This window comes from Dendronephthya gigantea, unplaced genomic scaffold, assembly GCF_004324835.1.
Source record: "Dendronephthya gigantea isolate DGI-Jeju-01 unplaced genomic scaffold, DenGig_1.0 000102F, whole genome shotgun sequence".
NCBI lineage: Eukaryota > Metazoa > Cnidaria > Anthozoa > Malacalcyonacea > Nephtheidae > Dendronephthya > Dendronephthya gigantea.
In genome coordinates, this window is record NW_021163112.1 from 371,687 (window position 1) to 386,825 (window position 15,139).

Sequence of the window (15,139 nt, forward strand, 5' to 3'; positions counted from 1 at the left end):
CAGCGACGCCGTAGAAGCGCGTCGAGATTTGCCAATCCACGCCGACATTCGAGCCCAAACGTTTGAAGAATATATTCAAAATGAGCAGAACGCAAGCACTGCATTTGACATAATACATTTTATTCACAGCGTTTACTTCATTGAAGAGGAGAAAGCGATTTCGTACTGTTTGGAAAAGCAATTGAAAGATCAGGGTTGTTTCTTTTTTGTGTTTTCTGATGAGGTTATAATAAGGCAAGTGGCACCTAAAATGGCCCTAGAGAGACGACCTAACGACAAGTTGGTGAACCTCCTTGAAAAAAACGGCCCCAAATTGATTGAAATCGTCGAGAAACGTGGCTGGAAGTATGAAGTATATTCACATCAATATCCTATCCATGTGTCTGAAATCTTTGTCGGATCAGAGAATGGTGACCTGCTTCTTGACTTCATAACCCAAGAAGTGGACTTTCGCAAGAACGCCGATGCAAGTTTGGTTGATAGAGTTCTGGCAGTGATCAAAGACGCGAGCTTCACGAAGGATGGAAAACACCTTAGCATGAAAACTGACACTCTGTTGGTCGTACACAAATAGAATATCGGAATGATGATTAGCAATAGAAACGAAATATAACGAACTTGGATGTTATTATCTTGTTTTAACCTATATTTTGAACCGGACCGCCACCATATTGTTGAAAACATTGAGATTCGAATGTTTTCCATGTAATACGATGTCGTTAAATAACGAACACTGATATTTGTATGACATGTATTTTCAGCCACAATACTTCAAAATTCAATTATATTTTATTCCCGGCTTCATATAATCTTTCTCAATTCTCATCTTGTTTTGAAGACGATATTTACCAGTATTGCACCACACATTTATGAAAAGGCGCTGTGGTATTGGTTTTTGAAATGCATTAACCTCAGGATTTTTTTTACGTTTTTTTAAAGCTGGACTGACCAATATCCAGCTCTCGTGAGTGTCACAGGTTAAGTAGTTGTGCTCAGTTAAATATACGTCAATGCATTTTATGCAATCTTTTCATTCATTAATACACAGAGTAAATAGCCTAAGACCTCACAACGAACCTCTCATTCTCTCAATTGGCTAAGCATTGTGGTCAAATTTTCAGTTGCCTCTGGCCTCACTGTCACAGTTTTCATTGTATTTTGAAACAGACCGAAAAACAAGAAGTAATCTTGCAGCACATAAATAATGAATATTCTCGATGCGGGCGAAGGCTATGGCAAAAGACACCACATTTATAAACGAAGTTCTAACCAGGACAAAAAAGTGCTCAAGATGCTACAAACCTACTTGCCGATTCGAATCGAAAAATTGGTTAATTCAAGCGCTGAGAAGCAATGCGAGTTGAAGATTCTTAGTGTCGGAGGTGGAACAGGAGATATAGATTTGAAATTTGTGGAAATTCTACTCGAGGAATTGAAGAAACACAGCTCTGATGATCAAAACACGACGATATATCTGCGAGTGGTTGAACCGAATTCATCTTCGTGCAAACAATTCAGCGACGCCGTAGAAGCGCGTCGAGATTTGCCAATCCACGTCGACATTCGAGGCCAAACTTTTGAAGAATACATTCAAAATGAGCAAAACGCAAGCACGGCATTTGACATAATACAATTTATTCATAGCATCTACTTTGTTCAAGAGGAAAAAGCGATTTCGTACTGTTTGGAAAAGCAATTGAAAGATCAGGGTTGTCTCTTTTTCGTGTTTTGCGATGAGGTTATAATAAAGCAAGTGGCACTTGAAATGGCACCAGAGAGACGACCTAACGACAAGTTGGTGAACCTCGCCGAAAAAACAGGTCCGAAATTGATTGAAATCGTTGAGAAATATGGCCGGAAGTATGAAGTATATTCACACGAACATCCAGTTGATGTGTCAGACGTCTTCGTCGGATCAGAGAATGGTGACCTGCTTCTTGACTTCATAACTCAAAAAGTCGACTTTCGCAAGAATGCCGATGCAAGTTTGGTTGATAGAGTTTTGGCAGTGATCAAAAACGCGAGCTTCGTGAAGGATGAAAAAAACTATTGCATGCAAACTGATATTCTGATGATCGTGCACTTATAGAATATTGGAATGATGATTCGCAATAAAAACGAAATATGACTAATCGATTGCACGTTATTATCTTGTTTTCACCTATATTTTGACATTTGTGTAACATGTGTTTTGCCACAATAATTCAAAATTCAATTATATATTTTGTTGCTGGCTTCATGCAATGTCGTAATGATAATATTCAGCGTACATCAAACCGGTCAAGTGATATTCGTAAAATTCCTAAAGCTTAGGTTTGGTTAATTATCATTCAGCATAGTATTATATTCGAGTCGTATAAGGAACGAATCAATTCTAAACCTGTGTGCTCTTTAAGCGAATTATTGACCGCTCGTGAGTCGTCGCCGAAATTTCGAAGCGGAATTCTACATTTCCACTTTCCCAGCAAATTAAAGACTAAAGAAAAGGCCGGAAATGTTACGTTTATTTAATAACGCTGGATTTAAAAGTGGTTAAAGCGCGAGTGTACGTTTTGTATGAAACGAACAACTTCCATATGTTTTGTGTGAGTGCGGTTTTTAAGGCCAAAGGTCACTCGGGCGCTTGCATATGAAATGTAACAATAATGAGTACATTATAACTAATAAACCTATCCGAAAATTTTTTGATGTGGGTTGTGCGTTAGGCTGAATCCGCCCCTGTTTTTTTATTATGATATTCAACATATATCTCACGCGGGCACACTATATGTGATCTATAAGCTGTGCACTTTTTAATTGGTTAAATATGTCGACGAATACTGATAGTTCTTGCTTTCATTCTGAATTTTAGTTCAGCCAAAAGCTCTGGGTACGAGGTTTTCAAAAGCTCCCGTCTGTAGCCAAAATACAGGGTGCACAAAATAACGTACAAAATGCTGGAATATTTCGAAATCGCAATTTCTACGCACGTATAGTGTTTTCAGAGGTTTTTTATACATCACGTGTGCATGGAACTGGATATGATTGTTATCAATTGTTCACGTCTGAGACAGGTTAAGTACAGCAAAAGATACTCGGTCTCGCTTTCGCAGCTTCAATTGCATTTTACAACGGACGGAAAAACAAGCAGAAATCAGTATTGCAGCACATGAATAATGAATATTCTCGATGCGGGCGAAGGCTATGCCAAAAGACACCACGTTTATAGAATAAGTTCAAACCAAGATGAAGAAGTGCTTAAGATGTTACAAACTCGTTTGATTCCGATTCAAATCGAGAAATTGATGAATTCAAGCGTTGAGAAGCAATGCGAGTTGAAGATTCTCAGTGTTGGCAGCGGAATAGGTGCCGTGGATTTGAAATTTGTGGAAATCCTACTGGAGGAATTGAAGAAACGCAGCACAGATGATCAAAACATGAAGATATATCTGCGAGTGGTTGAACCGAATTCATCTTCGTGCAAACAATTCAGCGACGCCGTAGAAGCGCGTCGAGATTTGCCAATCCACGTCGACATTCGTGAACAAAAGTTTCAAGAATACATTCAAAATTATCAAAACGCAAGCACAGCATTTGACATAATACACTTTATTCACAGCATTTACTATGTTGTAGAGGAAAAAGCGATTTGTTACTGTTTGGAAAAGCAATTGAAAGATCAGGGTTGTCTCTTTTTCGTGTATTCTGATGAGGTTATAATAAAGCAAGTACAGCAAGTCGTATACTTAAAGGCTAGGATTTCGCCCGCGGCTGATTTGTAAAAAAACAAAAAACGATATCGAAGACGCTCTTCCGCTTCAAAGTTGTAAATTCCGTTTCCGCGGAGTTATGAAGTCAAAATACTCTGAAGTCAAGATTTTTTACTCAAATTTCTTCTCGTATGCATCTATTTTTGTGATTGTAAAATTCGCCCGGGTACTCGGAAACGTGGACAAGGCATTAAACGCAAAAAACTACGGTTCTATAATAGTAAGGTATATATATTTAAAATTTATACGAGAGTGGAGCCTTTGAATCGAGTGGCGGCCGAATCACTTCCGGCTTCACTTTTGCATTCTATAGATGCGTTATCCAGTCTTATTTTTTAGATCAGTGATCACGTGTGTATGAAACTGTATATGATTGTTATCAATTGTTTACGTCTGAGACTGGTTAAGTACCGTAAAAAATACTCGTCTCGCTGTCGCAGCTTCAATTGCATTATTTTACGACAGACAGAAAAACAAGCAGAAATCAGTATTGCAACACATCAATAATGAATATTCTCGATGCGGGCGAAGGCTATGCCAAAAGACACCACGTTTATAGAATAAGTTCTAACCAAGACGAAGAAGTGCTGAAGATGTTACAAACTCGTTTGATTCCGATTCAAATCGAGACATTGATGAATTCAAGCGTTGAGAAGCAATGCGAGTTGAAGATTCTCAGTGTTGGCAGCGGAATTGGTGCCGTGGATTTGAAATTTGTAGAAATTCTACTCGAGGAATTGAAGAAACGCAGCACAGTTGATCAAAACATGAAGATATATCTGCGAGTGATTGAACCGAATTCATCTTCGTGCAAACAATTCAGCGACGCCGTAGAAGCGCGTCGAGATTTGCCAATCCACGTCGACATTCGTGAACAAAGGTTTCAAGAATACATTCAAAATGATCAAAACGCAAGCACTACATTTGACTTAATACATTTTATTCACAGCATTTACTTTGTTGTAGAGGAAAAGGCGATTTCGTACTGTTTGGAAAAGCAATTGAAAAATCAGGGTTGTCTCTTTTTCGTGTATTCTGATGAGGCGATAATAAGGCAAGTGGCACTTGAAATGGCACCAGAGAGACGACCTAATGACAAGTTGGTGAACATCGCCGAAAAAATAGGCCCGAGATTGATTAAAATCGTCGAGAAATATGGCCGGAAGTATGAAGTATATTCACACGAACATCCAATTGATGTGTCAGAAGTCTTCGTCGGGTCAGAGAATGGTGACCTGCTTCTTGACTTCATAGCTCAAAAAGTCGACTTTCGCAAGAATGCTGATGCAAGTTTGGTTGATAGAGTTCTGGCAGTGATAAAAAACGCGAGCTGCGTGAAAAATGAAAAAAACATTTTCATGCAAACTGAAATTTTGATGATCGTTCACAAATAGAATATTGGAATGATGATTGCAATACATACGAAATATGACAAACTTGCATTCTCTTGTCTTGCTTTAACCTTGTTTATCTTATATTTGTTAAAAATGTGGATCGCCAGCAGTTTTTGCCTTTTGAAACACATACAAGGTAAAGTCGTAGATGATAAAAAAATGTTGAATTTATGTCATATATGTCATTACCTTGTCATTTTGTAAGATGATTTTTAAAACATTGCCTCGTCAACCATCAGTTAATCTTATTCAGTTGACTGTTTGTAATTGAGTCTAAATGTGAGACTTGAGACACCCCTGATGTTAGTATAGTGTTTTCACTTTTCAGGGTTTTTTCTACATCACGTGTCGAGCTGCATATGGTTGTTACAATTGTTTACGTCTGAGACAGGCTAATTAGCGGTCAAAGACCGCTGTATAACTGCATCATGTTCGGAAACTTTGCTTTGCATCATATACAATGCAAAAGAACAAAACCAAATTATATAAACGGGATATGCCCCGTATATTCAAACGGATTCAAACTGAAACCAGCACCAACCACATAGCTTGAGATAGTGATAGTAATACTATGCTGAATAATAATTAACCAAAGCTGAACTTTGCGAATTTTACGTACATCACTTGACGGTTTGATGTACGCTGAATCCGCCATTTAAATAAAGGCATAAAAAATGCGTTGGCGCTCGACGACTTCACCTGTGACACACGCAACAGCTGCATGGTTATTGGTCAGTTCGGCTATAAAAAAAACGCAAAAATGTCCTGAGGTTAATTGTGTTTCAAAAGCCACAGGCCATGGCGCCTATTTTACGTCCAGTATACTATTGCCTCACTGACCAATCAACAGCTGTCGCGAGTGTCACGGATGTAGTCGTCGCGTGTCATTAAATACGTCAATGCATTTTATGAAATCTTTTCATTCATTAATATACAAAGTAAATAGCCTAAGACATCACAACGGACCTCTCATTCTCTCAATTGGCTAAGCATTGTGGTCAAATTTTCAGTTGTCTCTGGACTCACTGTCACAGCTTTCATCGTATTTTGAAACAGACCGAAAAACAAGAAGTAATCTTGCAGCACATGAATAATGAATATTCTCGATGCGGCCGCAGGCTATGCCAAAAGACACCATATTTTTAAAAGGAGTTCTAACCAAGACGAAGAAGCGCTCAAGATGTTACAAACCTACTTGCCGATTCGAATCGAAAAATTGATTAATTCAAGCGTTGAGAAGCAATGCGAATTGAAGATTCTGAGTGTTGGAGGTGGAACAGGAGAGATAGATTTGAAATTTGTGGAAATTCTACTCGAGGAATTGAAGAAACACAGCTCATATGATCAAAACATGAAGATATATCTGCGAGTGGTTGAACCGAATTCATCTTCGTGCAAACAATTCAGCGACGCCGTAGAAGCGCGCCGCAGAGATTTGCCAATCCACGTCGACATTCGAGCCCAAACTTTTGAAGAATATATTCAAAATGAGCAGAACGCAAGCACGGCATTTGACATAATACACTTTATTCACAGCGTTTACTTCTTTGAAGAGGAAAAAGTGATTTCGTACTGTTTGAAACAGAAATTGAAAGATCGGGGTTGTCTCTTTTTTCTGTTTTCTGATGAGGGATTACTAAAGCAAGTATCGCTTGAAATTGCAGAAAGACGACCTAATAACGAGTTGATAAACCTCGTTGAGAAAAACGGCCCCAAATTGATTGAAAGCGTTGAGAAACGTGGCTGGAAGTATGAAGTACACTCACATCAATACCCTATTGATGTGTCTGAAATCTTGGTCGGATCAGAGAGTGGTGACCTGCTTCTTGACTTCATAACCCATGAAGTCGACTTTCGTAAGAACGCCGACGCAAGTTTGGTTGATAGAGTTCTGGCAGTGATCAAAAACACGAGCTTCACGAAGGATGGAAAATATCTTTGCATGAAAACTGACACTCTGTTGGTCGTGCACAAATAGAATATCGGAATGATGATTTGCAATATAAAGGAAATATGACGAACTTGCATGTTATTATATTGTTTAACCTATATTTTGAATTTTAACTGAGATGTTAACGTTTAGATTATGTTGTCCACGTTGTATGTTCTGCAAAGTGAAGAATCAGAGGTATGGGAGCCCACGGGCTGCTGCCATTGGATCTTTTGCAGATATCTGAAATATGATGTCTTTAAATAACGAGCACTGAGATTTGTGTAACATGTGTTTTGCCTTAATATATTAAACTTCAATTACATTTTGTTGCTGGCTTTTTCATGTATGATATTAAACATATATCTCACGCGGGCATACTATATGTGATCTGTGAGCTGAGCACTTTTTAATTGGTGAAATATGTCGACGAACATTGATAGTTTTCGCTTTCATTCTGAATTTTAGTTAAGCTAAAAGCTCTGGGTACGAGGTTCTTAAAGCTCCCGTCTGTAGCCAAAATACAGGGTGTATAAAATAACGTACAAACCATAATTAACTCAATTTATGCTTGAATATTTCGGAATCGCACTTTCTACGCACGCTGAACTCGCATGCTGACATCCAAAAATCATGAATGGTATTCAGCTAATCATTGTACACAATATGTGATTTGTGAGCTGAGCACTTTTTTAATTAGTTAAACATGTCGACAAATACTGATAGTCTTGCTTTCATTTTGAATTCGGTTCGGCCGAAGCGGAGAGCTCTTGTTTGTGACCAAAATTGAAAACATTGGGATTTGAATAGTAATTCACAGTAATAATTTATTTGTGCGAATATAAACTTAATCCTTTATATGTGAAGGTTGCTTTGTGTAGACGCGAATTCAGCTGAAGTTGTGAATTCAGCCAATTTTAGTGGAGCAAAGGGTACGCCACTAAGGCTAATATCGTAGGAACCGCGCACAAGGGAGCGAGGGGCCTGGGAGAAGGCTCGTGGATCCTGAAGGGTGCGGATATAGCGTGGGATGAGCACGCGAGGAAGCCATTAGCGTATCTAACGCGAGCAAGAGAAATAGTCCGCGAATTAGAATTTTTTCTTCCGTATCACGGTGCACCCTCTCTCAAAACGTAGAGCACGGTTAGGTTAACCACCTAACCATCCACACGGGTAAGTATAGCGACGTTCGAGATTAAGTTCACTACGCTTGACAACAGCGTCAAGCACGTTATATTTCACATGCAAACGAGAAGTTTAACTACACGCTGACAATGCCACTATCGTATCGCTCCATAGATAAAATATACTAGCGTTTCTTCGGTAAATCCTGGAACAGATACCCCTTCCCCCCCCCCCCGCCACCTCAATCAAAATGCTTCCGGTACCCCTGATAATATATCAAGTGCTTTTCCCACATGGTTGATTTCTAGAAAAACTTTGATTGGTTCAATCAACAGGAAGTTCGCAGTTTCTTAAGTATCTTTCCTGAAATGACTTACGAAGCGATTGCGACACCACATGCTGAATTTTTGAGAAACGTGCAACAACAGCAACACAAGATGAAGAATATTCTCGATGCAGGCGATGGCTATGGCAAAAGACACGAAGTTTTTAAAAGAAATTGTAACGAAGAAGAAGAAGTGCTCAAGATGTTACAAACCCACATTCCGACTCGAATCGAAAAATTGATTAATTCAAGCGCTGAGAAGCAATGCGAGTTGAAGATTCTTAGTGTCGGAGGGGGAGAAGGTGACGTGGATTTGAAATTTGTGCAAATCCTACTCCAGGAATTGGAGAAACACAGCACAGTTGATCGAAACACGACGATATATCTGCGAGTAGTTGAACCGAATTCGTCTTCGTGTAAACAATTCAGCGACACCGTAAAAGCTCGTGGAGATTTGCCAATCCACGTCGACATTCGAGAAGAAACGTTTGAAGAATACATTCAAAATGAGCAAAACGCAAACACCACATTTGACATAATACAATTTATTCACAGCATTTACTTTGTTCAAGAGGAAAAAGCGATTTCTTACTGCTTGGAAAAGCAATTGGGAGATCGGGGTTGTCTCTTTTTTGTGTATTCTGATGAGGCGATAATGACACAAGTGGCGCTTGAAATGTTACCAGAGAAACGACCTAACGGCAAGTTGGTGAACCTCGCCGAGAAAATAGGCCCCAAATTGATTGAAATCGTTGAAACATGGCAGGAAGTATGAGGATTCACACGAACATTCGTTTGATGTGTCTGAAATCTTCGTCGGATCAGAGAGTGGTGACCTGCTTCTTGACTTCATAACTCAAAAAGTCGACTTTCGCAAGAATGCTGATGCAAGTTTGGTTGATAGAGTTCTGGCAGTGATAAAAAACGAAAGCTTCACAAAAGATGGAAAACACCTTTGCATGAAAACTGAAACGCTGTTGGTCGTGAACAAATAGAATATCGGAATGATGATTTGCAATAGAAACAAAATATGACGAATGGATTGCACGTTATTATCTTGTTTTAACCTATATTTTGAAATTTAACTGAGATGTTAACGTTTAGATTATATTCTTCACGTTGTATGTTTGCACGGTGAAGAATCAGAGGTATGGGAGCCCACGGGCTGCTGCCATTGACGCGTAATGGCAATGCATCTTTAATATTTTTTGACTGGTTATTCGTCTTCAGTATAAAGACGGGCAACAGACGCATAATATACGTCGAGACAATTAATGTTCAGTTTTTCGTCTTAGAGACGCATAACCAACAGTAGTTGGTCGAGACGCATAATACGTCTGTTGCCCGTCTTTATACTGAAGAGAATAACCAACCAAAAAATATTGAAGACGCATTATGCGTCTCTAGTGTGAAAACGGCCATTTGTGTAACATGTATACTTTGCCACGAATATTGATAGTTTTCGCTTTCATTCTGAATTCTAATTCAGCCAAAAGCTTTGGGTACGAGGTTTTTAAAAGCTCCCGTCTGTAGCCAAAATACAGGGTGTATAAAATAACGTATAGAAACAATAATTAACTCAATTCATGCTTGAATATTTCTAATTTAATATAAATTCTTTTTATACATTACGTGTGCATGGAGTTGCATATGATTGTTATCAATTGTTTACGTCTGAGACTGGTTAAGCACCGTAAAAAATACTCGTTTCGCTGTCGCAGCGTCAATTGCATCATTTTAGGGACATGTCCCAGGGCTCGGAAGCTTTCCACCAATTGGATAATGCTTTTCTATGCTTTCTAAAGTACGAAGCTATGCTATTGGTTGAAACAGAAACGTATTGTAAAGTTCAGCCAATGAAATTCATTCTTGCGAGGAGCTGCAACACTACCCTCATTTTACGACAGACCGAAAAACAAGCAGAAATCAGTATTGCAACAAATCAATAATGAATATTCTCGACGCGGGCGAAGGCTATGCCAAAAGACACCACGTTTATAGAGTAAGTTCTAACCAAGATGAAGAAGTGCTGAAGATGTTACAAACTCGTTTGATTCCGATTCAAATCGAGAAATTGATGAATTCAAGCGTTGAGAAGCAATGCGAGTTGAAGATTCTTAGTGTTGGCAGCGGAATAGGTGCTGTGGATTTGAAATTTGTGGAAATTCTACTCGAGGAATTGAAGAAACACAGCTCTGATGATCAAAACACGACGATATATCTGCGAGTGGTTGAACCGAATTCATCTTCGTGCAAACAATTCAGCGACGCCGTAAAAGCTCGTGGAGATTTGCCAATCCACCTCGATATTCGTCAGCAAAAGTTTCAAGAATACATTCAAAATGAGCAAAACGCAAGCACAGCATTTGACATAATACATTTTATTCACAGCATTTACTTTGTTGTTGAGGAAAAAGCGATTTCTTACTGTTTGGAAAAGCAATTGAAAGATCAGGGTTGTCTCTTTTTCGTGTTTTCTGATGAGGTTATAATAAGGCAAGTGGCACTTAAAACAGCGCCAGAGCGGAGACGACCTAATGACAAGTTGGCAAACATCGCCGGAAAAATTGGCCCCAAATTGATTGAAATTGTTGAGAAAAGTGGCAGGAAGTATGAAGTATATTCAAATCAATATCCAGTTGATGTGTCAGAAATCTTCGTCGGATCAGAGAATGGTGACCTGCTTCTTGACTTCATAACTCAAAAAGTCGACTTTCGCAAGAGTGCCGATGCAAGTTTGGTTGATAGAGTTCTGGCAGTGATCAAAAACGCGAGCTTCGTGAAGGATGAAAAAAACTTTTGCATGCAAACTGACACTCTGATGATCGTGCACAAATAGAATATCGGAATAATGATGTGCAATAAAAACGAAATATGACGAACTTGCATGTTCTTATCTTGTTATATATAACCTTGTGTGTTTTGTATTTGTTAATAAATGTCGGTCGGCAGCAGTTTTTGTCTTTTGAAACACATAAAGGGTAAAGTCGTAGTCGTAGATCATAAAAAAACGTTGAATACATGTCATATATGTAATATTGTGGTCAAAATTGAAAACATTGGGATTTGAATCTTTTGCATGAGATATGCAAACACTGACATTTGTGTAACATGTATTTAGCCATAATACATTTTGTTCCCTGCTTCATACAATGGTTCTTAATTCTCATTGCGTTTTGAAGACGATATCTACCAATACCACCCACATTTACATTCAATGACTACACACTGGCTATCAATACTTCACAAAGTGTGCAATGCCAAATGTCACAATGTCACAGGTGAAGTCGTCGCTTGAATCGATCACTCTATAAATTCGTCAATTCGAAACTTCATGGTCAAGCTGGTTTGTAGCAACTCAAGAACTTCGATTTCTGAGTTACATTTACGCTTGTAAACCTGTGGCGTTTGGACTAGCCTTCACCGGCGTGAATAGAGAACTTTAGATTTGAGTACGGCTCCCGCTACGGCTACGAGATTCGTCACTGTGGCGCGAAACAAACGGTTGTATGCATACGCCACTTCATGCTGGCATGATAAACCTCTGCAAACACAGAGGTTTGTGTAGACGCAAGTTGTAAATTCAGCAAATTTTAAACACCTTCCCCCCGCCACCTCAAATAGAATACTTCCGGTACCCCTGATGATATATCAAGTGCTTTCCCACATGGCTGATTTCTCTGAAAAACTTTGATTGGTCAATCAACAGGAAGTTCGCAGTTTCCAAGTATTTTCCCTGAAATGAACTTACGAAGCGATGCGCGAACATATACTGAGAAACGTGCAACAACAGCAACACAAGATGAAGAATATTCTCGATGCGGGCGAAGGCTATGGCAAAAGACACGAAAATTTTAAAAGAAATTGTAACGAAAAGAAGAAGTGCTCAAGATGTTACAAACCACTTCCGACTCGAATCGAAAATTGATTAATTCAAACGCTGAGAAGCAATGCGAGTTGAAGATTCTAGTGTCGGAGGGGGAGAAGGTGACGTGGATTTGAAATTTGTGCAAATCCTACTCCAGGAATTGGAGAAACACAGCACAGTTGATCGAAAACGACGATATATCTGCGAGTGGTTGAACCGAATTCGTCTTCGTGTAAACAATTCAGCGACGCCGTAAAAGCTCGTGGAGATTTGCCAATCCACGTCGACATTCAAGAAGAAACGTTTGAAGAATATATTCAAAATGAGCAAAACGCAAACACACATTTGACATAATACAATTTATTCACAGCATTTACTTTGTTCAAGAGGAAAAAGCGATTTCTTACTGCTTGGAAAAGCAATTGGGAGATCGGGGTTGTCTCTTTTTTGTGTATTCTGATGAGGCGATAATGACACAAGTGGCGCTTGAAATGTTACCAGAGAAACGACCTAACGGCAAGTTGGTGAACCTCGCCGAGAAAATAGGCCCCAAATTGATTGAAATCGTTGAGAAACATGGCAGGAAGTATGAGGTACATTCACACGAACATTCGTTTGATGTGTCTGAAATCTTCGTCGGATCAGAGAGTGGTGACCTGCTTCTTGACTTCATAACTCAAAAAGTCGACTTTCGCAAGAATGCTGATGCAAGTTTGGTTGATAGAGTTCTGGCAGTGATAAAAAACGAAAGCTTCACAAAAGATGGAAAACACCTTTGCATGAAAACTGAAACGCTGTTGGTCGTGAACAAATAGAATATCGGAATGATGATTTCCAATAGAAACAAAATATGACGAATCGATTGCACGTTATTATCTTGTTTTAACCTATATTTTGAAATTTAACTGAGATGTTAACGTTTAGATTATATTCTTCACGTTGTATGTTTGCACGGTGAAGAATCAGAGGTATGGGAGCCCACGGGCTGCTGCCATTGACGCGTAATGGCAATGCATCTTTAATATTTTTGACTGGTTATTCGTCTTCAGTATAAAGACGGGCAACAGACGCATAATATACGTCGGAACGATTAATGTTCAGTTTTTCGTCTTAGAGACGCATAACCAACAGTAGTTGGTCGAGACGCATAATACGTCTGTTGCCCGTCTTTATACTGAAGAGAATAACCAACCAAAAAATATTGAAGACGCATTATGCGTCTCTAGTGTGAAAACGGCCATTTGTGTAAATGTATACTTTGCCACGAATATTGATAGTTTTCGCTTTCATTCTGAATTCTAATTCAGCCAAAAGCTTTGGGTACGAGGTTTTTAAAAGCTCCCGTCTGTAGCCAAAATACAGGGTGTATAAAATAACGTATAGAAACAATAATTAACTCAATTCATGCTTGAATATTTCTAATTTAATATAAATTCTTTTTATACATCACGTGTGCATGGAGTTGCATATGATTGTTATCAATTGTTTACGTCTGAGACAGGTTAAGTACCGTAAAAAATACTCGTTTCGCTGTCGCAGCGTCAATTGCATCATTTTAGGGACATGTCCCAGGGCTCGGAAGCTTTCCACCAATTGGATAATGCTTTTCTATGCTTTCTAAAGTACGAAGCTATGCTATTGGTTGAAACAGAAACGTATTGTAAAGTTCAGCCAATGAAATTCATTCTTGCGAGGAGCTGCAACACTACCCTCATTTTACGACAGACCGAAAAACAAGCAGAAATCAGTATTGCAACAAATCAATAATGAATATTCTCGACGCGGGCGAAGGCTATGCCAAAAGACACCACGTTTATAGAAGAAGTTCTAACCAAGACGAAGAAGTGCTTAAGATGTTACAAACTCGTTTGATTCCGATTCAAATCGAGAAATTGATGAATTCAAGCGTTGAGAAGCAATGCGAGTTGAAGATTCTTAGTGTTGGCAGCGGAATAGGTGCTGTGGATTTGAAATTTGTGTGAAATTCTACTCGAGGAATTGAAGAAACACAGCTCTGATGATCAAAACACGACGATATATCTGCGAGTGGTTGAACCGAATTCATCTTCGTGCAAACAATTCAGCGACGCCGTAAAAGCTCGTGGAGATTTGCCAATCCACCTCGATATTCGTCAGCAAAAGTTTCAAGAATACATTCAAAATGAGCAAAACGCAAGCACAGCATTTGACATAATACATTTTATTCACAGCGTTTACTTTGTTGTAGAGGAAAAAGCGATTTCTTACTGTTTGGAAAAGCAATTGAAAGATCAGGGTTGTCTCTTTTTCGTGTTTTCTGATGAGGTTATAATAAGGCAAGTGGCACTTAAAACAGCGCCAGAGCGGAGACGACCTAATGACAAGTTGGCAAACATCGCCGGAAAAATTGGCCCCAAATTGATTGAAATTGTTGAGAAAAGTGGCAGGAAGTATGAAGTATATTCAAATCAATATCCAGTTGATGTGTCAGAAATCTTCGTCGGATCAGAGAATGGTGACCTGCTTCTTGACTTCATAACTCAAAAAGTCGACTTTCGCAAGAGTGCCGATGCAAGTTTGGTTGATAGAGTTCTGGCAGTGATCAAAAACGCGAGCTTCGTGAAGGATGAAAAAAACTTTTGCATGCAAACTGACACTCTGATGATCGTGCACAAATAGAATATCGGAATAATGATGTGCAATAAAAACGAAATATGACGAACTTGCATGTTCTTATCTTGTTATATATAACCTTGTGTGTTTTGTATT

General features: G+C 39.0%; 5 protein-coding genes across 6 annotated transcripts in view; 4 read left to right on the forward strand and 1 right to left on the reverse strand.

Annotated features, from left to right (window-relative positions):
* Window positions 1-15,139, reverse strand: part of LOC114534459 (AP-3 complex subunit beta-1-like) — a 68,485-nt gene that overhangs the window by 42,408 nt on the left and 10,938 nt on the right. The gene's annotated exons all lie outside the window — the stretch shown is intronic.
* On the forward strand, window positions 1,056-2,192 carry LOC114534467 (histamine N-methyltransferase-like). The gene has a single exon (XM_028555912.1). The coding sequence runs from the start codon at window positions 1,205-1,207 to the stop codon at window positions 2,087-2,089; it is 885 nt and encodes a 294-aa protein (XP_028411713.1). The 5' UTR covers window positions 1,056-1,204; the 3' UTR covers window positions 2,090-2,192.
* On the forward strand, window positions 4,153-5,223 carry LOC114534463 (histamine N-methyltransferase-like). The gene has a single exon (XM_028555909.1). It carries the CDS (start codon window positions 4,256-4,258, stop codon window positions 5,141-5,143), a length of 888 nt encoding a protein of 295 aa, XP_028411710.1. The 5' UTR covers window positions 4,153-4,255; the 3' UTR covers window positions 5,144-5,223.
* On the forward strand, window positions 5,701-7,301 carry LOC114534468 (histamine N-methyltransferase B-like). Its single transcript, XM_028555913.1, has one exon. It carries the CDS (start codon window positions 6,237-6,239, stop codon window positions 7,119-7,121), a length of 885 nt encoding a protein of 294 aa, XP_028411714.1. The 5' UTR covers window positions 5,701-6,236; the 3' UTR covers window positions 7,122-7,301.
* On the forward strand, window positions 10,257-13,390 carry LOC114534461 (histamine N-methyltransferase-like). Its single transcript, XM_028555907.1, has 2 exons — window positions 10,257-11,198; window positions 13,043-13,390. The coding sequence occupies exons 1-2, from the start codon at window positions 10,472-10,474 to the stop codon at window positions 13,204-13,206; spliced, it is 891 nt and encodes a 296-aa protein (XP_028411708.1). The 5' UTR covers window positions 10,257-10,471; the 3' UTR covers window positions 13,207-13,390.

Bases quoted from the DNA above. Each gene is read 5' to 3' on its own strand.
- LOC114534467 (XM_028555912.1), top strand. From the start codon at position 1,205: ATGAATATTCTCGATGCGGGCGAAGGCTATGGCAAAAGACACCACATT.
- LOC114534463 (XM_028555909.1), top strand. From the start codon at position 4,256: ATGAATATTCTCGATGCGGGCGAAGGCTATGCCAAAAGACACCACGTT.
- LOC114534468 (XM_028555913.1), top strand. From the start codon at position 6,237: ATGAATATTCTCGATGCGGCCGCAGGCTATGCCAAAAGACACCATATT.
- LOC114534461 (XM_028555907.1), top strand. From the start codon at position 10,472: ATGAATATTCTCGACGCGGGCGAAGGCTATGCCAAAAGACACCACGTT. The intron at 11,199-13,042 runs GTGACCTGCTTC...GATCAGAGAGTG, and splicing joins CTTCGTCGGATCAGAGAATG to GTGACCTGCTTCTTGACTTC.